At 54.5% G+C, this 23,236-nt stretch overlaps 1 protein-coding gene across 5 annotated transcripts in view; it reads left to right on the plus strand.

Moving 5' to 3' along the window:
• DPP6 (dipeptidyl peptidase like 6) overlaps positions 1–23,236 on the plus strand; it is an 839,060-nt gene that overhangs the window by 717,289 nt on the left and 98,535 nt on the right. For all 5 annotated transcript variants that reach the window (XM_036899605.2, XM_036899607.2, XM_036899604.2 and 2 more), the window contains exon 8: positions 3,684–3,804. In XM_036899605.2, the coding sequence (XP_036755500.2) occupies positions 3,684–3,804 (121 nt within the window). The remainder of the gene's footprint in view (positions 1–3,683; positions 3,805–23,236) is intronic.

The raw sequence follows: 23,236 nt of genomic DNA on the forward strand, positions 1-23,236 counted from the left end.
AAGGCGAGAGGCAGTTGGTACATAGTCACTGCCGCCAGCGTGCGCCCTCAAGACTGGGAAAGTGAGCGCGCTAGGTCAGTTAAAGCGGCCTCAGGGAGTCGGGTAATGGAGGCTTAGTTGTCATACGGGGAGTCTATGTTCCCCCTTGATAGTAACATGTGATAGTGACTTGATAGTAACATCTGTTTAGAAGCAGGTGCGTTTCAGGGCGAGGGGCCTGCTGAAATTTCCAAAAGGACCTGCTGTACCTTCCTTCTCGTATGAGCACAACAGTGAGAATTAAAGGGAAGGAGGGAAGGAATTGTTCTTGGTGAATTAAGATAGAGTTAAAGCAAATTTGGTAGGAAATACACTTCTGCCCACTCTTTGTTTGAAAACTAATACAGGTACTTGCGTGTTGAGCACCGCCATATGCACAGGCCTAGAAAGGATGCAACGAGGGAAAGAAAGGGTCAGGTGACACATGGCTGCCCACCTGCAATCTAAAGGGAAGTGCGGACACAGACAGACAGCTACGGAAGAGGATGCCAGCTCTTCCGGGGGCAAAGGCCAGGTGGATCATAAAATCAGAAAGTGCCGACGAGGCCCTGAGAGAGCAGCAAGGGGAGGGCAAGCCGGAGCCCCAGTCGGGTCCTAGGGATGGGGAGGAGCGGGTCCCGCACACCTCTGTGCAAGGAGATTTGGCCGGGCGGGGACGAGGGCACCGGGATGCTGGCCCAAGTGGAGACGAGCAGGTTTACTCAGGAAACAGCAAAGGGAAGAGCCTGGAAAGGGGAAATCTGAGGTGGGAAATAGAGGGACTGGGCAGTGATGGCTTTGGATCCCAGGCAGAGGTCCTCAGCTTGACCCTGACACTTGGTGAAAGGAAGGACAATAGAGTAACACTTTCTGGAAGGGAGTATTTGTTCAGCCGAGGTATGTTGAAGCGTAGGTTAGCTTCGGTACAGTCTTCAGACAAGAAGGAAGAATGCCTTGTATGACTCTCCAGCCTCTGCACTGGCGCCCTTGCTGACATGATGCAGACGGAGTGGGATTGGGAGAGGCTGTTGGAAGGGCCTGAAATGGGAGGCAGTTTGGGATGCGATGGCCCCCCCACCAGGCCCACGGCAGTGGAGCAGATGCGGACGTGGGTCTCTAGTGAAACATCCTCTGGATGTATACTGTGTCTGGAAGTTTTTCAGGTCATTTCTAGTTGAAGTGAATACTTTAACCACCGGGAGGCCTGAGCCAAAAACCAATCCTCAGCAGTGTTTTCAGGCCTGACCTTCCGTGAGAACAATCTGGGGAAACTGCCTTCTTTGCATTTTCAGTAAAAAAAGTCAGTATTTCTACCTTTTCCTGTTCTGTGCAAAATATCCTCTCTCAGTGGTCTCTTAAATGACACCAATATTTTTTTCTAGAATTTCTTTTCTTAAAAAACTGATATGAGTCATGTTCTTAGTCCACAAGCTCTGTTTCCTAGACATCAGGTGTCTGCAAAGTTCAACCAGCGTCGTGTTCTAAAGTACCCGCGGGCATGTCAGGCAGGACTTGGGGTGCAGAAAGCACAGGGCGGAGGCAACCGATGCCTCAGAGAACACAAAGAGTCCGTAGGCTCGTCTGTACTCGAATAGCTTCCTGGGCCACTGGCTCGCACATGTGCTTGCGTACTGGAATCCGCTGGCGTGTTTCTTAAGCATTGTGGCACCTGGCCTCCCCCCCGGACACTGATCTCTGGGCTGGGCTGATGGACTGGGTGGGAGGTGTGGAAGCACCCAGGTCATTCACGTATGCGTCAGATTCCGGAACCACCGACCTCGGCTTCCCAGAGCGGTTGTCACTGACCCAAAGTCAGAATCATAACATGTTCCAGTGGACCCCAACTCTGAATATGGGTCACGGTCACCCAGCTCTGGTTCAAGGACGGCTTTGCCTCCCCCCACCACCTGGCCTGGAGCTCCCTCGGGCACCGGGTTAGCAGGGCCTTCTGGCTCTCCCGGCCCGGCTCCTGCCATCATCTCTGCTGTCCCTCGGTGACTGGGCCACACCACATCTCCTCCAGCCTCAGTGTTACTTCATCCCACCCCCATGTCTTCATCCTCGCTGCTGCCCTTCCCATGTCTCTGTCCCTGCTTCCTGCTGCCACAGGGACCCCACAGCAGAGCCCCTAGGAGCTGGCACTGCACCCCCAGCCCCTCCCTACCCCGACAGGACAGTTCACAGGAAGGTAGGTCCACATCCTGCACCCCCAGCCCCCCCCACACCCCGACAGGACAGTTCACTGGGAGGTGGGTCCACATCCTGCACCCCCAGCCCTCCCCACACCCCTCCCACCCCGACAGGACATTAACTGGGAGGTGGGTCCATGTCCTGCACCCCCAGCCCTCCCCACACCCCTCCCACCCCGACAGGACAGTTCACTGGGAGGTGGGTCCATGTCCTGCACCCTCAGCCCCTCCCCACACCCCTCCCACCCCGACAGGACAGTTCACTGGGAGGTGGGTCCATGTCCTGCACCCTCAGCCCCTCCCCACACCCCTCCCACCCCGACAGGACAGTTCACTGGGAGGTGGGTCCATGTCCTGCACCCCCAGCACCCCCCCACCCCCCCACCCCTCCCACCTGACAGGACAGTTCACTGGGAGGTGGGTCCACTTCCTCCAGTGCCACCCTTGCCCACATTTGCCTCTGCTTTTCTCTTCAGCCCCTTTCTTCACCCCACCCCTCATTCAGGTCCCAGGCTAAAAATCGCTCTCTTGAAACCCTGTCACATGCCAGAGCATGGGTGAGCCTGGAGGACATTCTGCTGAGTGGAATACGCCAGTCACAGGAGGACAGGACTGAAATCCCGCTTATCAGACTCCCTAGAGCGGTCAGACTCATGGACAGAAAGTAGAAGGGTGGGGCCCTGGCGGGGGGCTGGGGCCTGGGGGCCGAGGTGGGGGAGTCTGTTGAATGGGGGCAGTCTCTGTTTTGCAAGAGGAAAAAGTTCTGGGGATGGTACTGGCCACACAACCACGGGAATGCGCTTAACCACTGGCCTGTGCACTCAAGGGTGATTACAGAGGCAAACCGCATCGTGTATATTTTTCCACAATTAAAAAAAAAAAACCTTTTCTCCATCACTTCCTTAAAGAATCCTTGCCTGCACTTGGCCTCAGTAGGGAGCCCATTCCATGTTCCCAGAGCTGCACCTGCCCTCTGAGAAGTGGTCCCGTCAGGCTTGTCTTCCTCTCCAGGTCATAAGTGGAACAGAAGCACTTGATGCCCCCCCACCCCACCCCCATTCATCACGGCTCCTCTGTGACTGGCGTAGCGTAGGGGCCACTATGTAATTTATAATGACTGCTGAGTGAATAAAGCCCAGATTTCCATAGCCCACCCATCTTAATTGCTAGGGAAAATACAAAAGCTAAAATAGTCAACGCAATTTGATGTTGAAGTACCCCAGAGTGTCAGCCCACACATTGTCCAGTCGTGGGAAAGGATAATGTTGTGGAAACCTGTGGAGTCGAGTCTCTGATTGGCCTTAAATGTGGACTGGATCAGAGGTGGGTGAACCCCAATGATCCTGAGACTACCTTTATTCCGTCAAATAGATACACCAGGAAAATCAGACTACATGGCTGACTGCAAATTTTTTAAGAGCACACTGTTTATTATCACTGCCTTGGTTAACACTATGTTTTCTCTTTCCAAATTAGATATTTATCTTTGAAAACAATATCTATTACTGCGCACACGTTGGGAAGCAGGCCATCCGCGTGGTCTCAACCGGGAAAGAAGGTGTGATTTACAACGGCCTTAGTGACTGGCTGTACGAAGGTAAGACACACCGAGGTGGCGGAAAGGGGGACCTCTGGTCACTGCTGCCGGACTGTGGGGCGGGGTGGGGGTTCTTTGACTTTAATATAAAAATACCAGTTTCTACAGGTTCTCCTAAATTGCAAAGGTGCTGTTGGAGCGTGGGAAGCATCAGGCTATTGTGGGGGCCTAAGGCTCGAGTGCAGGCCAGGGGGAGGTGCTTCTGGCAACACTCAGGAATGCGGATGCACAGGTCTCTGGACCCCCACTCCTCCAGGTAGAGTGTCTTGTTTTGCCTCAGGGAGGGGAGAGCTGGAAAGGAAACAGCAGGTTAACACTTTCCAGAGGCCGACCCAGGGACTTGCTGTTCTGAGTCCACGGCCTGGCCGGACACTTCCCACCACTGACGTTCCTTTGGCACCAGAGGATGCCAGCCGATGCATTAATAAACAACTAAAAATCTGAGTGCGAAGCTCTCTTCTTAAACATGTACAATCTGTCTCCATGCTAATGAGACTTTCATCATAACAGTAACCATCCTGTATCGATTGCTGTTAGGTGCCAGGCGCCATTTAAGTACTTTCTTCTCTGTTACCTCATGTAACCCTCTGTCTCCGTCCGCCTGGGCTGCCGTAACGGAACGCTGTAGACGGGGTAGTTTGAACAGCAGAAATTCACTTCTCACAGTTCTGGGGGATGAAGTCCAAGACCATGGGGCCAGCAGGTCTCGCATCTGGTGAGGTGCCTTCCTGACGTGCAGAAGCCACCTTCCCGTGTCCTCACACGGGGGTGGCGGTGGGGGCAGCTCGGGGCTCCTCATTCCCTTAGAAGGGCTCTAATCCCGTCACAGGGGCTGCGCCCTCATGAACTAATCAGCTCCCTGAGGCCCCCTTCTGACACCATCACACTAGGAATCCAGGCTTCAGCTTGAATTTGGGGGGCATGGATATTCATTCCCTGGTGCCCCCACTTCTGCACAGTCTGACAGTACTATTACTGACGTTTCACAGCTGAGGCATGGTGAGGTTGGGTAACCTGGCCAGGGTTACACAGGGTTAAGGAATACATCGGGAATGCCATTGTCCAAGGACAATTCCCTCTCCCAAGGCCCAGGTGTGCCCCAGGGCAGCTGAGCATGGCTGGGGAGCGGCTTGCGCACTTCTCAGCGGCCCCGCCTGAGACCATGGGGCCACAGCCACAGCTCACCACGTGGGGCTGGGCCAGGGGGCCGGGGGTGCTCGGGGTGGGGTCCCCGTGCTGTGCATCCCTCCGGCTGGGTTCTGCACTCGGGGGCTTTGTGTATTGTACAGTGTGAAGCAGATGGACATGGAAGCTTATTACTTCCCATGTAATTTTCCTGAGGTCTCTGAGGCACAAAGTTCTATGACTTGATTTCTAGATTTTTAAAAAATTAAGGTATGAGACACATATAATAAAATGCACAATTAGAAGGACACAGTTTGACAGGATTGACAACCATATGTACTGTGTACCCCAGCTGAGACCCGGGACATTCAACAGCCCAGAAGGTTCCCCGGGCCCTTGCCATGAACTCTTCCGCACTGAGCCTCCTTTCCTGAGGCCACCATTGTGCTGATTCCTGTGCAGCTCATTTTCTAACAAACCTGCTGCAAGCTGGGCAGCCCCCCAGCCCCTGAGGCTGTCCTCCCAGGGTGGTGACCCCGGAAGCCCCCTGTCACCCTAATGTGGCTGCTGCACCTCAGAGTACTCGGGGTTTGAGTTTCTGAGTTGCCCTCTGGGCCCCAGGAGGACTGACCTTGAGTTCTTGCTGTCACGGTGTCCCTGAGGTGACACACTGGCCTGTGTCAGCTGTGGTGACTGTTCTCTGCATGGACAGCCCAAGTTCGAGCCCACAGTGACAGCCCGGAGGCCCCCTGCAGAGGAAGGACCCTGGGGTCTTAGTCATGCGCCAGCACTAATCGCCTTCAAAAATCCATAACCAGGGGATTTAAAATATCTTCTTTAGTATCTTCCTAATAAAAGAAAACACTCATTGCTTTGCAATTCAGGCTAAGCTTTTGCTTTAGCAAATCCATTAAAAGGAAATTTTACTTCAAGGCATTTACACAAAATAGTGTTGGTGCGATAACAGAGCCCCCAATATTTTAAATCAATCACAGTTGATGTGGCAGCTTAATCTACTTAGTGTTGTTCCCTGGAAGGTTATATATGCTGATGCTTAGATTTCTGAAGTTGGGAGCGCAAGAGCCCCTGGGAATCTAGGTTCCTTTTTTAATAATGAGAACATAAACTTTGAAGATTGCCTTTTTCTGATCTGTGACTTAACTGTTTCACTCTCAGATGCTTCCAAAAAAAAAAAACGTTGGTGGGGGAAGACTGGGAGGAAAAATGACCTGAAGGCATTTGCAGAGCTAACTAACTCCCTCCGGGATGTTAGTTTTGAGGAGAAACTAAATTGTGTACATGGGAAGCAACCCTGTAGTCTGTAGGCTCGTTGGCAGCAAAATGCCATATTGATTTGTTTTGTTTCCCAAAAAAAGGATCTCAAACATATTGAACACTTCAGAATACCGAGGGCTGAGGGAGAGAAGCGGTAGGAGACGTGGGGGCTGCCGGGATCTCCCTCCCCGACCGTGGTGCACAGACTCTGCAGGGGCACCTTCTCCGGTGAACTGAGACAGTCCTTGTGCTGGGATGCACCTCCCACACGGGCTCTGAACTCAGCACCGGGTGTCTCACTGTGGCCACAAGTTCTATTCTTCTGGGCAAATATTCATGCAGTTATTAGAATTTTGATTTTAGCATAAAATCAAAAAACTGCTTAGTAGTGTCCTCCAGCTGTTTTAAGGCTTACTAAAGTTGGTTATCCAGAAGCTCAAATTAAGATGTTACTAGAGTTTTTTGAGAACTCTAAATGAGAGTTCTGTTGAGAATTTGCACTTTCATGCAAGTCTTAGCAGTTTGGCAAAGCTACCCCTGTGCAGGCGTTAGGCAGGCCGCCTACGTGTCAGCTGTGGTTGTTGCCACACAGCTGGAATTGTCCTAAGTTTTACGAAAGGTTCTTTATTCCCAGTTTGCAGGGTTGGTTGTATTCTCCAGTGGCTTCTGTTATTTGTGCTATTTCCGCCTTCATTGCTGTCATATGCACAGGAGGCATAGTTGTATAGCACCGAAGTTTTGGCCTATGATTTTGGAATAATGAGGTTTAAAGTCTTTAAATGTTCAGCCAAACTATGAGACGTCCATACCTCTCTTGCCAGGCAGTCATACGCATAATCCCAAACGAGCTTCATTACTCCATGATACATGATTATTTTCAAATGGCTTATACCACAGGGCAGGGGAGGCATGTGCAGGGGTCATTGCGAACCGTGTCTACATAAAACTCTAAGTAACATTTCCCTTGAAAAGTGCATATTGGCTTTAATTTAACTCATGGTTTAGGATTTGGTGAGCTGCAGGCTGCACTACCGTAGGGGTGCCCCCACCCACTTGGTGTGTGTCCTAAGCAGGCTGGCCAGGCCTCCACGATGGTCACACGGGGATAGTGTGCGATGTTATTCACACTGTCACCCCACACTTCTGAGGAATGGCCTAACCTCGGCTGTTGGAAGGAGTTGGAAGACATATTGCAATTTTTACCAGCAAGAAAGTGTTTCTAATGCTTCTTCTGCTATTTTTAAAACTCCCTGACATACATTTAGATGGCGATGTTTTGAAATGCTTATGGAACCTTTCTGGAGTAGACATTCTTGATTCGGTTCTTCACACGTAAACCGTCTCCGAGGTACCTGTGACTAGCGGACTGCGCCCAGGTGGGAGGTGGAATTACCCACACACCCATCACACCTCATTCTGACTGCCTGGACGGCTTTAAAATCAGTTATGTGGCCACTGGGTCAAAGGACTTGGAATCATGTTAAGTGTCTATGCTTTACTCAAACCATAGACTTGTAGTTCTTTGGACTTAGTGTCAGTCACTTCTCTGATTGACATGATGGGAAATCTCTGCTCCACCCAGAAACTCTCTATCAGGATATTTCCAGAAGCTAGTGATGGGCTTTACAGAGCTCTCTCCTGGAAGGGGATGGGCAACATAGCTGCCGTTAAGAGGGGAGGTCCATGCAGTGACATCTGGAAATGCCACCAGATCTGTGAGGTGCTGGCCTCTGAATAATAGCTTCACTACTTAAAAGCCAGTGAACGTGGATGAGTATTTAACTCTGTGTCTCTGTTTTCTTGTCTGCAAAGTGAGGAAAACAGCTATTGTGTTCCCTGAGATCATAGAGGAAATGGAGTGAAATACAGCATGAACCAACAGTAAAACAGTGCCTGTCACTAGCAAGCCACAAGTACTCCTGTGGGACAACACGATCGCCTTGTAATTTCCGAAGTCTAATCAAGGAGCAGGTCCCCAGTCTGCTCTTCTGGCAGCATTGTCAGGAGTCAGGAGCATTAATGTGGCTAATTCTCCCAGTCTCAGTTTCGAGACCAAGTAAGCTCTACTCACTCATTAAGTTATTGTTTCTGTGTAGAGGAAACGCATGACTTCCAAATCAACCTAGAAAGGCCACCTGTACAGAAATGAACATCTCAGGAGCCCTCTCTCTGCATCTAGCCACCAAGCTGGACCACACCCCTCCTTTGTCACTGACACCTGGCAGGGTGACAGCTGATTTCTTTATGAGCTCCATAGAGCTTGGAACATGGTAAAAATTATGCTTCGTGATGGCTTATGGAAATTAAATACTTAAAAAATTATATTCCACTTCACCTATGACTTCTGAAGGAGGATAGCATCGTGAGAGAAATGATGAATGGATGGAAAATTCAATCTGGAAAAGCCACCAGATTTGTGAGGTGCTGGCTGTGGAGCTCTGGCGTGTTATTTTTGCCTTTGGCAGTTTTCCAGGACCTAGATTTCTCAGGATGCTTGGTTTTCTCCAGTACCACTGGGATGGACTAGATAACACTCAACTGCCTTCTACCACTGACATTTTCCGATTTAAGTACTGGTGCCATGAACGTACAGCATGAGGGCACATAGTCTGCATTCATGCCAACGCCTTTACACTGAAATATTGACCTATCCTCAGGGCTGGCTTAGTAGGTGTGCTGGCACAAAGCCCCAACTGTGAACAGGGCACAGGGCACCTCATCCCCGCCGCCCCTTCCCCACTGCCACACAGAGGACACTGGGTCCCGGCAAAGTCGGGCGACGTAATGGCCTTTCCCTGGCCCCCTGTGGGGCCATCCGCTCTGAAGGAATCTGCCTGCTTCTCTTGCCTTTCTTCCTCCAAAATGTGCGGGCTCGCATAACCCCTCTCCTTGCTGAGGGCTGTCCTCGGGCGGGTGCAGGCGGGTGGGATGGCTCCTCCGCGTCAGAGCCCCTGAACCCGGCGTGGTGCAGGAGACTCACTCACACCCCTGGTCTGTGAACGGGGGCTGCTGAGTGGAAGCAGATGCAGGTTGTTAGGTTTCAGGTCGCATTCACCTCCTTTCTCAGTGTCCCAACCCTGGAAGGGGCTGTCCTGGGAAGGTCAGGCAGACCCTGGGAAGGTCAGGCAGAGGGAGGTCCCTGCCACTGTGCAGGGTTGTCCCAGAGTGATTCCTGCCCTGGGTGGAGGTCAGACACACTGGCCTGGTGTCTCCTAGGGTACAAGCCGATCCTGAGCCCCCACGTGCAGCCCAGAGCCCAGGGCCGGCAGTGCCTGCAGAGCCTGGCGGCTGCTCCCTCTCAGCTCAAAAGACAACCAGGCCCCGCCGGGTACACAGCACCGTCCTCACCAGGCTGAGCCTCGTCCACTCAACAGCAAAGGGCCCCATGCCTGGGTGCTGCCCCCTGTGCTGGCCGCACCCAGAGGAGGGGACCTTCCAGCTTGAAGTGGAAAAATCCCTTCCAGCACCTTGTCCTTTTTGCAGGTATGCATGCCTCTGGCACTTGCTTTCTTAAAAGGAAAACCACAGTTGTGTGGACACTAAGCCTGTAAAGTGCTGGGATTTTAACTAGATGTTCCTGGGAAGGTGCCCAGCCAGGAGGAAGCTGGCTCTGCCCAGCCCGGGGGACAAAGCCACCAGCCCCCGGAAGGGTTCTAGCCCGGCCTTGTCTGCTCAGTGCCCTTGTTTTCTGGTCCTTCTATGCGTCCGGCTCAGGCTGCCCTCATCTTGCTCTGGCCTCCCTTTCTCCCTGCCACACTGTCTCCCTTCAGGGGTCATCCTCACCTGCCATGTGGTTTTGCCTCCAGGCCTGGTACCTGTGTCTCTGCATGGATAAGAGGAGCAGGAGGAACTTGTGGATAACAGAGTCCAGCCTGTAAGGAAGATACCCGCCCACGTGGCCCTCATTTACTCAGGGATTCATGCCCGGTGTCAGCTCTGCACCGGCACTGATTAGTCACTTTGAGAACACAGTACCCAACACAGATGTGCCTCTGGGACAGGGAAGGAGGGGAGGAGATGAGAGGCAGACAACAGGGACCATCCCCGGAGGGATGGGCACAGAGCCATCCACCGGGAAGCCACCACCAACCTGGAAGGCAGGGCTCTGCTTGCATGGCCCAGACACGCGTTCGTGCAGCCCTTCTGCACTGGGCGACCCTCTGGTCCCTGCGGGCAGCAAAGATGCTTGTGATCAGGACCTGCCTCCAAGCAGTTTATATAATGCAAGATGGTATTAATCAAATCCTAATTATATGGTGCATGTCTTCCACATAATTTGGACACTTTTGGCAGAAGGTGTATTCTAGAAACATGAAAATCAGACAGCCAAGCAACCATTGATCCATTAATTCAAGAGCTGATTCTATAAACTTTTTTTTCCAGATTTCCTCCCCTCAAGATATTACCACTGCAGGGCCCCTGGCCTCTTTTCCAATTTCTGTGTTTCACTAGCAGTTTCAGATTTGAGATCCTGTGGGGTGTGACCTGACATCAGCTTGTCCGAATGTGGAGACGTGTAAGACAGCCGGGGAGAAAGCTGATGGTCAGGAAGTGTGTGGCCCCGACATCGCCATGTCTACAGGACGTGACAGACAGGGAAGGGCCGGGAATGTCTGGGCCTCCCCTTCTGGCTGACACGGGAAGCTTTCCCTCCCATGTGCCAGGGCACGGGAGGTGGGCACCGTCAGCAGTACCTCGTCAGAGCTCTGTGGCTGCTCCCGCTCTGCCAGGCACCCACTCTGTCCTGGCCTCTACCGTCTGCCTCAGTGGCATTCAGGTAAGGGTGGTGGGCTCTCAAGAGCCTCCAGAACTCAGGGACGGTGGGACAGACCTCAGCACGTGGCTACAAACACTCCGCATGCCAGAAATCCTCTTCTATTTCCTAAGCCATATTAAGGCTTCCTTGGGCTCTTCAGAGAGCATAACGTACCTTCCTTGAATGGCCATGCACATCAGAGGAAAATAAAGCCAGAAATGGGAGCAAAATCGTCAGGAGTGGCTGTGGCTGAGATTCGCAGAAGTACAAGTTGCAGAGCGTCTCCCTGTCCAGGCCTTCCCAGCTCAGGCGTGGCTGTGGGCGCAGGCACTCCGGCTGTGGCTGGGGTTTTGTATAATTACTTTTGTTTCATTGTAGCATTTAATTGAGTCTGAAAAAAGTCCTCATTAAGGGAAAAGAAAGCTGAAAAGGGAATTGAGAGCAATATGAAAGAGACCGTCCGGGCTGGCGGGGAGATGGCCTCCCAGCACGACGGGGCTGTGCTGACTGATGACGCAGGCACAGGAGCAAGGGGCTGGCCCACTGAGATCTCCCAAAGCGGGTGCCACCAAGACGGGTGACAGCCAGCTAGAGGAGGGGGTGGGCGAGTGCGCGCTTGTGAGAGACAGACAGACAGAGACAGAGAGAGGCGGATTTCAGGCAAGTTGCCCAAATACCTAAAAAGTCTGGAGACTAACGTTCAGTTGCTCTCGGCATCTCTGCCTCGTCTTGGCATTGCAAGAGCCTTACAATACTGCCCTTGCTGCCTGAGAGGCGGGAGCCTGCCCGCCCGGAGTGGGTGTGCCCAGCTGCCTTCGGGCAGCCCAGGGCTCTGCAGCGAGGCGTCGCACATGCCGGGCTGACCAGGCGCCGTCAGAGGCCTTGGGCAGCCGGCCCCCCAACTAAAGCAGCTTCCTGCAAATTTCCCAGTTAAAAGTCTCCAGCCACGGAGAGAGGTGTTTGTTGTCTTTTTTTGAAAAAAAAAAAAAAGAACGGGTGAATTAGGGCGATCGGTCAGGGCGCCTGGAGAAGCTGCAAATTAGCAGCCGGTATGGTTCTGATGGAAATCTGCGTGAGCCAGGGCGACCCGGGACTAGAAAATCAAACCCAGACTTGCTTTCTTCCGGAGGCGCGGGCAGGAGCGCTGCCCTCTGCTGGCCAGCCGAGGCCGGCGGGCGGGCGCTGACGCCGGAACTGGCCGGTCTCTGGCGATCAGGAGACGCTCACAGTGTGTGATGTGCAGACCGCACGTGCTGACGAGCGCAGGAGGCTGCCAGCCCCGCCTGGTAAAGCTCCCTTTGCCTCTTGACGGTTGCTCGCCAGTTTCCTTTTCAAACCCCCATTTCATTCTACTCTCGGCACCATGAATAATATATTTAGTGGCAGGAAAAGGCAGCAGATGAAGTGGGAATAAAGAAGATTGTCTGTATTTAGAATGAATTCATGTATTTCCACATACAGATTTATCAGGCACGTTATTTATGTCTTTTGCAGTTTTCCATGGCCTAGATTTCTCAAGGTGCTTGGTTTTCTCCAACATACAGCAGCTCAGGTGTAGGGCGCAGGCCCTTAGGAACAGTCAGAACCCACAGGCCGTTGTGGTGGGGACGGACCTGGCCCTGTCTCGCCGTCTGCGTTGTTTTGATCCGTGTCATGCCTCATTAGGAGATGACAATCTGCAATACTGATGTTACTCGGCAGATGGAACCTCCAGATGTTGAACATAATGAGATTGCTGCATGTTGAAATTGCTGTACGTTGCCCAGGCCCCGTGGTATTGTGGGAAGAGCCGTGAACCCAGAATCAAAACACTAAGCCAGGCTCTGCCCCCTCCCATCCTGTGATTCTGGGTAAACACCTTGGCCTCCTTGCTAAGGTCTCTACTCCACCACTCCTCAAAATGGAGTCCCGTCGAGCCTCCAGTATGTCCCCTGAGCAGGTGTCCTCTGTAAAATGGGTCTCAGAAGCACACCCACAGGTCGGTAGGCTTTCAGTAGGATGCTCACAAAGTCTGGCAGACGAAATGCTCAGTCACTGGCGGGACAGTCACGCACCAGGCTGGAACCGCCTGCCCTGTCCACTGGGCTTCAGAGATGCTGCAGGTCAGGAGACCTCAGGACCAAAGGCAGGGCTGCCTGTGGACATTGTCATGCCAGCAGCGCAAGACGGAAGAATGAGACTGGGAGAATGATGCGCTCGGGGCACCCGAGCGAGGGTCGGGGAGAGGAGCCCTGGAATGTTCCGGCACAGTGTTGGGAGGACCCAGGGCACATGGCTGAGCTGGGCTCTCATACCACCCCTCTGAGCTCAACTTTGAAAAATCACTAAGGGGCTGTCCACTCTACAGGACTTACGTCCCCTCTCCCCACTGATTCTCAGGGTGAGGTGGGATCTTGCACCAGCTCCATTTCTGGCTGATACATCCATTATAATCATATGAGGTCATCTTGGCAGAAAGACATTGGAAGAAGAGGGCAAGAAAGGAAAATAAAGCCCTGAATTTGCCGAAAATGACAGGCATCACGCGCCCACTCAGAGCCGTCCCACCAGTGCCATGGCCCCCTGGCCAGCCTGCGCACTGAAGGCAGACATTGCTCTTGCCAGTGTTTCATTGAGAAGCTGGGTTTGATTGGCCCTGTACCCCTTCATCTCCATTTGCATGCCAGCACTGTCTGCCTTACAGTATATTTTCATTGCACTCCAGAAATTGGACCTCAAATCAAGGGTTTTTAGAACATTCAAACCCACAGTGGTACGGATCCGTGCAGTATATCTCGTGGGACTCCCACTCACCAGTTGTGTGAACTCAACGTGAATCAATCCAGGTGTGGAAGCTTGGGCTCCTCATCTGTATGGTGGGAGAATAACATCGCCTTGTGCAGTCACTGAAAATCACCCAGGACAGGGGCGGCGGCGAGGATTGCCGGTCATTCCTTAAGCATCAGCAAGTCGTAGCTGTTGGCACTCGTGCCCCTGCTGTAGAGAGTGCTGTACGTCAGTGAAAAACAGTTTCTCTTCTCTGACACAGAGCAGGTGCCAGCGTCTCTCAGGCACACCTCCACCACCCAGCAGCACAGAAGGAACAGGACTTGGGACAGTGCATAGTCAGCCGACACTCTGGTGGTGCCGCCATAACGCACAGCGAATGTATAATAAAGCAGAGAGCACCTCACACACCAGGAGCAGCCTGGACAGCAGCAGGCTGCCCGTGAGAGTCACGGCTCAGGCAGATCTGCGTGTGTGTCGCTCTGATGCACTGATTTGTTGTGGTAACAGTGAGCAGGGGGGGTAGGCGCAGAAGCTGGTGTGTCTGCTGACCTCGGTGCCCACTGGGTCTTCGGAAGAGGACAGCCGGGACTCAGTGCCTCCTCCCTTCACCTTCCCCAGGCGGGTGTTGGGCAGCAGCCGCCGGGGTGGTGGCTGTGGGGTAGAAGAGCCAGGTGGGGGCAGCAGGGTCCCGGTTGGCCCTCCAGGAGGGCAGCCAAGTAAACAAAGTGCTCAGGCAGAATGGGGGTTTCTTCCTCCAGGCACAGCCCGGAGCCCCTCCTTCCGTCTCCTGTCCCCTCCTGTTCTGCCATCACTGTGCTCCACCATGGGCTGGAGCCTGGAGCTTTCTCAGTGCCGATGTCAGCACGGGGGGGCCTGGATGCCTGCTCTGGTGGGACCCGACCCCGACGTGCGTCATGCCCAGTGCCAAGCGGAAAACAGAGAGGCTGCCCGGGTCTCTGCGACTTCATACTTTGTAGGCACCTTTCCACACTTGGTGTGTCTCAGGTTTCTCACATGCTGAGCAAGCACCAGGCTCTGCTCTTTCCGTGTCACAGGTAAGGACGCCTAGGCAGGAGGGCTTGAGTGACTTGTTTGGGGCCTGCTAGTCTGTGCCCTGGATGGGCTGTACCCACGCCCGCGGCCCTCAAGGCACTGTGGCCCACCAAGGGACAGCTCCTGCCAGCAGGCTGGGGTGCGTGGGGTCAGTAGGAGCGGGTCTGCAGTGCACGGTGCATCCCCAGACACCCAAGTCTTCCCAGGTGCAGTCATGCCCAGTGGTGAGACCAGTCCAGTGAGACAGGGTGGTGTGGAAAGGGACAGGAACGTTAATGAAAGGGGGCAACAGGGTGAAGGCTAGAAAGTACCAGAACAGGTAAGAAACGACCCAAATGAGAGTGTTTCTCAGGCCTCTGGTCCAGGGTGTATGTATGCAGTGTAGGCCATGGTCAAAACCAATGACGGCCGCTGATGCCATCATGGAGGAAGAGCCCGCCCGAAGGGGGCTGGTCTGCAGGAGGGCAGCCTCACTCCGAGGGCAGCGGGGCTGCAGCCCACCGCGACGTGGACATGGCGTCAGGTTCTTTCAGCCGGGACGGCCTGTCACGCTGGGCCTGCTCTGCCAGCTGCCTGCCCCTGCACACTGCTTCCCTGGGACAGCCCGACCCAGTGCCACGGGTCTGAGCAGCGGGGCAGGTGGAAGGTGACTGCCCGAGTGAGCAGAAGGTGACTGCTCTTCCTTCCCACACGTGCATGTGCTTCACACCCCCTGGGCCTGCTGGCTACAGAGGGCAGCACACACAGGGCGAGGCTGCAGTGGCACCACTGTGCTTCTGGAAGCTTCTCGTCTCTTCTCGCCCTCTGCCGGCTCCAGTGTTAGAATGGCCAAAGTAGGAAGGCAGAACTCACTGCACTGGGCAGCGTGCCACTTCCATGTCACGACAGTATTTGGAGGTCTGGTACCTGACCCCATTTGCACTCCTGCTTGGGGAGGTGGGGAGGGACCTGCAAGGGGCCAAGCAGTTTGCTGCAGTGGTGGGAGGGCCAGTGGTTAGAAGAGGCGGGGGTCGCCGTTGCTCCTGAAGGTGGGAGACGTGGCATGTGAGGGCTGATGGGAGTGTCCAGCAGGGAGAAATTGATGGTGCGAGTGGAAGCGGGTTATTGCAGGGGTGGTGACCCCGAGCAGAGTCAGGCACAGGTGGGGGGATGGTGCCAGCTGGAAACGGGCGGTTCATCCATGGCAGCCAGAGGAAGGCGGCACACACGTGGAGAGCTGGTGGGAGCTGGCAGGGGTCTCCTTGGTTGCTGAGACCAGAAGGCCAGGCCAGGGAGGTTTGGGGAGAGCACACATGGGGGGCTTTACATGGGAAGGAGGGAGGAGTCGGTTAGAAAAGGCCGTAGGGAAGGACCTGGATGCACCTGGACGCACCTGGGGCTAAAGGTCACGGATCCGAAGTGAAACCCGATGGCAGGGCTGTTTCCCTAAGCCAGCGGCAGCCACGCCGTGCAGGCCTGAGGCCAGAGCTAGGATTTAACCAGGGTGGGTTTGCCAGAAAGCACAAGCGGGAGGGATAGGCCAAAGGGCCGAGTGGGCGGGCAGGGACCCAGCAGAGGGCGGCGGGGGACTCAGGCGGGAGACGGGAAGCTGGACGGCAGGGATGAGGGGGTGTCAGGCTGCCGCTGACCGGGCAGGCGGAGGAGCGAGGGGCCCCGGAGTTGGCCTGGGTCGGGGGCTGGGGGCTGGAGAAGGGGTCAGGAGGAAAGGCAGCACAGGAGGAGGTGCCGGGGTGCCGAGAGACCAACTCCGTGGACGCAGAATTGCTGAAAGTTAGTGTGAAGGAGGGAATGGCGCTCGGCGCTGACGCCCGCGGGAATCCTGGCTGACTGGGGGCAGCACCAGGCAGTGCAGTCCGGGCCTCCGTCGGGATCCTGGGAGGAAGGGGACAGTCGGGGGGAAGCCACTAGAAAATGAGCCGGCCACCAGGAGACCCCGGAGCCTGGCGGGTCGGCAGTCTGAGGAAGCCGAGAAAGCGGTGCCGGGGCAGATGGCAAACTGGGTGCTCAGAGAGACCTTCGGGGCTACTGACGGAGCCCCAGCTCTGAGAGGGCCTCAGGAGGGGCATGAGGACTGTGGCTGCACCCTGCCCCCTCCTCCTGCAGGCAGCGGCTGCACCTGCTCCCGGACCCGGGGTCCCTGTGACCTAAGGCTTTGGTGGGGACCTTACTGACCCGGGAATGCTGCCCACTGCCCCCAGGCAGGGCCCCTGACCTGTCTGCTAGCAGACCCGCTCCTCCCCGGCCCGCGCACAGCTCCTCCACAGCGGCACCGTCGCCCAAGGACCAGTGAGCTGCGGGCATTGCGAGGATGCCTGGGTGAGGGCAGCTCGGTGCCTGGCTCAGTAAAACCCTCGTGACGGTGGCCATCCAGGATGTCTGGAGCTGCTGCACCAGCACTGTTGTACTCACGCTTCTGTTTGCTTTTTGAAAATGTTTGTTGAGTGCTTCCTCCATGCACAGCACTTCGGAGGGATGACGCATGGGACACCACTGCTCAGGGGCTGTCCCAGGACCCGGGTGGCACAGCCTGGGCCTGAAAGCCGGTGGAGTCTGTGGGCCCGCAGATGAATCTCAGGTTCTGTCAGGCACCAAGGGACTGATGTGGCCCCAGTGAATGGGACCTCCACCTTTGCTTCTGATCATCCCAGTTTAGTTCAATTCAAGCCATTTATGGGGTGCCTGCTGTGTGCCATGCACGGGGCTGGGCAGTTATCTAGGAGACAGGGAGAGGGAATAAATCTTACATAACCTTCTTCTAAACACCAGTAGAACTGAAATGTAGTCCTAAATCGTTGCATTGCCAGTTACAAAACAGGAATAAGTGGGTGGTTTGTGCAACTTGTGTCATTTAGTGACCAAATGTAAAATTATACACTGGTATACAAAGGTGGCCCCTGGGCCCCCTCCAGGTCTATTATTTACTTGAAAGCAGGCACCACCGTCTGTGCCGGGGATGGGACTGAGTGTGTAAGACCCAGTGGGTGTTTGCTAGTTTGCCAGGATGCCCCGTGTTACATGCATAGAGTCACCCCGTCAGGCAGCAGATGGCAACCACCTCAGCTGTGTTCAGGGTGGGTGGATGTCCCCCAGCATCACCGTCAACTCTGTGGCACATAAGCACAGGCTGTGTATGAGGCAGAGCCGTCCAGCCCAGGTCTGTGGTCTGGGTGGGGGCAGAATGAGGCACTGTGCCCATCTGGTCACGTCCCCTTTAGCCTAGGGTACAGAGGGAGCTGTGTCCATGGAGGCTGTGGCAACAGTCCCAGGACATGCAGAGGGCAGAGCGGTGGGTCGGTGTGGGCTGTCAGGACCGGCGTGCCCTGAGCTCAGGGTCTGCCGTGCTTTGCCCTCGTCCGCCCGCATGCCAAGACCGGCATGGCGACGTCCTGAGACTGCCCCTGGCGGCGGGGACCCCCAGCACCTCCCACTCACCAGAATTCTTGAGCCGTTTGCCCAGAGTCAGGATGTACCTGTACATGTCAGAGGCAGACTATTGTTCTTTGAACAACAGAACCAAGAACAACTAATAATTTGATTCAGTTGAGTATGAAAACTGTTCAGGTGCTGTTTATAATTTACAGTTAATTAACCTTCCTCTTTAAAAAAAAAAAAAAAAAGCAGAAACCTAAGACCTCATTTCCTGTCTGATACACATTGTTTTTGATACCTGTTATTTTAAAAATGTTTTCACTGATATTAAGAAATAATTATGCAGAATATCTCAAGCTGATCAAGGTGACTGTGCTGTTAGGATTTTCAGTGAAAATATGTATTACATAATGAGCTTTTCTGCAGTGCCTCATAAGAGGAAATATTATTTTCGTCACATAATTTTGGAGGTAAAGCCAATGCATAAAAGAAATGTTACATATAATTTCAAGGCTATAATACTGCTTTGTGATGAAAAACTGTAACTTTCATGAGAGGACAAAGTAGAGTCGGCACTTCTAAGAAACGCTTCATAAATACAAACTGTGGCACATCTCTGTTGGTACTTAAGTCCCTATCCAATTAAAATTCCAATGTCAGGATCTCAATCATTTTTAACTTTCTTGTGAATATTAGCAGGATGATCAGCTTTGGCAAAATACCAGGAAGAAAACTCCAAGTGTCTAAGGAAATCCAAAATCATTACAGGGTTGATAATATATCTTACCTAAGACACTAAACCCATCATTGTAAAGATTATTAAATTAATATCAAAGAGTATGATGGTGGAACATTATCTTTTTTTTTAAATTGAGCACATTTGGGGAGCTAAATTTAAAAGAATTTCTGGCCAGTACCAGGGTACAAATGGCAGGGCACTCGAGGGCTGCCTGGCCGCCTGGCCACTGGCCTGCAGGGAGCAGGATCTGAGGGGTGATTGGAGACCTACCCAGGGCCCCACCGGCCAAGGTCATTTTCATTTCATTTCCAGCAGAACGTGCTGATCCCAAATCTCAGGTGGGCACGGGCTGTGGTGGGCGAGGGTGGGAGCAGCGCCGAGGAAGCGTCGTCTGGTGCCCTGACCCCACGGACCCACTCCTCCACTTGCTGGCTGTGTGACTTCAGCAGATGACCTAAACTTCTTCCCCTTTAATTTCCTTAAGGGAAAAAATAAAGATAATAATAGTTTGTACCTGCAGTGGTGGTCCTGAGAATTGAATGAAAACCCGTTGAAATACACCTGTGTATACAGTTGCACATAAGAGGTGCTGGAAGGAAAGGGTGGCCGGGCTGCCCAGACGGGTGCTAGCAGAGGGGGGGTCCCAGGGCAGCGCTTTCTGCTCCAGGCACACCAGACGAGGGACCCTGGCTTTCTTCACCGTTTTGTTTGGGTCAGCCCCGCCCCCTCCCCCGTGTAACTCCTCAACAAGCCTTTTTACTGTGGGAAGGAGAGTGGTGAGGGCTTGGTGGGGCTGCAGATGCTTTCAAAGCCGGCAGCCCTCTTGGCCCTGGCCCGCTGCTGGGTCCCCAGGGGCTGCTTCCCCCCAGCCAGGCAGCCATGATCCGCTAGGACCTGCAGGCGGCGTGAGCCGTCTTCCCATTTCCTGGTCTCCACTACCAGGGCCAACAGGGGTGATCAATAATGAGGCCTCCCCAGATCGCAGGGTTATTGCTACTGGTCGCTGGGCTCGCCAGGCCCGAGGCCCCGTGGCGGCAGAGCCTCACTCTTGGCCACCACAGCAGAGCGGTGCTTCACTACTGGCCCTAGACGCGTCTCTGTTTGAGCTCCTTCAGCTCCCCCTTGCTCCCCTGATGCTACCTCCAAAGCCCCCAGGCTGACATCAGCTCCATGATAATGACATGTTCTATGGCACTTACAGACATAAACGTATTTACACGTAATAACTGCTCTGACTCTTACAGCAGCCCCCCACTGAGGTAGGTCCTGTCACCTCCATCGTACCATGGAGGACGCTGAGGTGCCAAGGAGCTGAGCCTCCTGTCTGAGGTCACACGGCCAGGGAGAGGCTGCAGCACAAACCGATCTCCAGAGACTGGCCCCAGACACCCTCCTGAGCACCGGCCCCTGACCCCCGCACGGCAGGACGCTGCTCACACCGACAGAAAGCCGTCAAGCCCTCCCCAGTCCCGTCCGGAAGCCTCTGCCAGGGCTTCGCGCTCTGTGACACTTGGCTCGGGGCTGTGCTGCTCATCCAACGGTCAGGGCAGGTCACAGACACTGGGCTGCGCGGCCCCCACTCCTCCCCGCCTGCGCCCTGGGAGCCCACGCAGCTCTCTCCTGCCCTTTGGGTGGGTGTGAATGCCACTGCCCTGCGGGGATTTGAGGTGACAGCAGAGGCGCCCCCTGCTGCTCAGGGCACGTCCGCCTTCTCTCCTGCAACCCCCTCCCCTCTGGGACGATGCAGAATGCAGGTTGGCCACCCAGGCTCTGTTTCCTGGGGTCCTCAATGATCTGTAAACAGACCCGTTGTTTTGCACCAAGAGCATCTGCCCGGCCGCCTGCGTGGAGGGTGTGGGAGGGCGCTGCTGTGCAGGGCTCATGCTTCCAGGTCCCCGGAGAGATGTGCCCCCTTTCGCTGGTCAGATGCTTATGAGAAGCCACATCCTGTGTGCTCTTCCACCCTCGAGAGCAGGCGCCACAGAGCTCGGGCAGCCCATGGAGTCGGCCAGGTGGGGGGTGCTCTCTCTGCCTCCCCACCGAGTGAGCGAGCATCTGGGTGGCTCAATGAGTAGTTCCGTGAACACAACGGACGGAAGAGAAGAGCTCTTACGGAGTGACCTGCCTGGGGTGGATACGGATTCACCAGAATAGAAGGCGTCGGGCATAAGTTCCAAAAGCTTCCTCCAGGGCCCACGGTAAAGATGAAGAGGAATGAGTGAGGAAAACCCAGAGGAAGCGGGTCACGGACGGACAGGAGCCGGACGTGCTGGCTTGAGTTTCCTCTGCCCCCTGCATGTTTCTGTTCAGAATGTTCCTTACGTAAAGTTGAGCTCAGCGATCCTGATACAATGGCTGAAAACATCTATAAATGGGGCAGAGCTTGGCAGGTAGCTCTTCCCTCCTCTCTGCACCGGGTGGGGCAACAGGAAGGCCAGTGCCAGGGCCATCGGAAGACCGGCTCACGCACATGCCCCGTGGTGGATGCCGGCTGCCGGCTGAAGCCTGAGCCGTGTGGGCCAGAACACTACCTGCGGCCTCCCCGATCAGCCCAGCTTCCCCACAGCACGGTGGGTGGTCTCAAGGGAAGCACCCCAAGCCGAGAGAGAGCCAGGGGGAAGCCATTCCACCTTAATGACCCAGTCTTAGAAGTGCCACAGCACCACTTCCCCCACATTGTGTTGGTTCAGGCTGCTGCAAAGACTGCTCCCGTTCAAGGAGTGTGCATGGGCCTCCTTAAGGGGGGGGGGGGGTGTCAGGTCCTAGGAGAGCATGTGGCACCTGGGCCAGTTTTGGGAAATACAGTCTGCCACATTCAGCAAGGTATTGCACTCAGGAGAGTAATTTATACTAAGGTATGAATGACTTCCCAGAAAAAAAAAGCATGAATAACCCAAAATAATGTTAAGAGGTTTTTATGGGTTCAGTTTTAGAAGAAGCTTCTGATGTCGTTTGTCTACTCCAGACCACTGTGGACCCTAAAGTCTTCCCCAAAGTAGTCCATCCAGGTAGTTAAATTCATAGGCCAAGCATGGCATTGTAGTCCACAGACTTCCCGTTCACCGAGGCCTCAGGAAAAAAAAGCAAAACGATGATTGGCTGAGCTCCCAAGGCCTGGGAGTTTAGAAACCACAGACCCAGCAACCCTCTTGTTTTAAGTGATGGTCTAGGCATCTCCGCAGCAATTACAGATTCAGCACTGTCTGTTCCGCTTTTGGTAGTCTATGGCTGAACATGCTGTTCCTAAGAAAACACAAGCTGCTCCCTGAATATTGTGTTCCTGACGGAAGATCCAGGCAGCAGGAAGCTCACGGCATGGCTGGCCTGCCCCAGCAGTGAGCCGGAGCGTCGAATGCAGGGAAAATCTCAGGTGGAGAAACGGCGGACGACTGATTTAAGAAGCAAAAGAGCCAGAGTGCTTAGTCTTGCCAACCAGTCTGACCTCCGGCCGCGCAGAAATGGCTGCTGTGGAGAGCGATAGAGCGGTGAGGCCGACGTACACCTCCCCTCCACATGCCGAGCTGTGCACAGCCCTCTGATGTGTGCCAGGGTTTAGCCTGAGAGCTCCCGATAACTGGATCTTGCCTCCCAGCCTCACCTGGCTTCACCCAGGAAAGTGCGGCCAGCACCGCCTTTAGGAGCATCTTCTGCAGGAGCACCATGTTGGAAGAATTCTTTGAGAACACAGTAGCAACTTTTGGCTGCCCAACGCACTCCAAATTCCTCTCCCTTCTCACGTGATACCCTAATCCACGTTGGGATTTCTTTTTAGCCAGACTTCAGTCCCACGTCAGCCTGTCCACCTGGCACCCTGACTGCTGTATCCAGGAGGCATGTCAGTCTGCAGGCCTGGCCTCCCAGAACCTTTGGTAACTTCCACTCTCCCCCTCTACCCCACCCTTTCCCAGTCTGCATGACCTTCTGTCAGCCCCTGTTCGGCATTTTCATCTGGCTCGGCGCCCGCTCCCTAGACAAATGAGATGAGGCCACTCTTGCTTAGAAGTCTCTCTTCCTTGCTGAAGAGCTGTCAGCATAAGATGCAGGACACGTCCTCTCCTGGACGGGGGTCCTTTGCAGACCCCTGCAATAGCACCCTGCCTCCCACTTGTGGAGTGGTGCAGACCCTCAGCTCTGACTCTCCGGGTCTGCTGGAGAAGCCCTGTGACACTGAGGACTTGCTAGCCTGCTGTGGCCTCTCCGGTCCAGGCTGCAGTGTTTGTCACCTGCCTGGTCTGCAGAGCCCCATGTTGGCACTCCACCCACAGGAGTGTGACCACACCCTTGCCCAGAGGCAGGACCTGGCTGGTACCCAGTGCCTTCTGTCGTGGCCCATGGGCAGGACTTTT

The sequence above is a fragment of the Manis pentadactyla genome, chromosome 7, assembly GCF_030020395.1.
Source record: "Manis pentadactyla isolate mManPen7 chromosome 7, mManPen7.hap1, whole genome shotgun sequence".
Classification (NCBI taxonomy): domain Eukaryota; kingdom Metazoa; phylum Chordata; class Mammalia; order Pholidota; family Manidae; genus Manis; species Manis pentadactyla.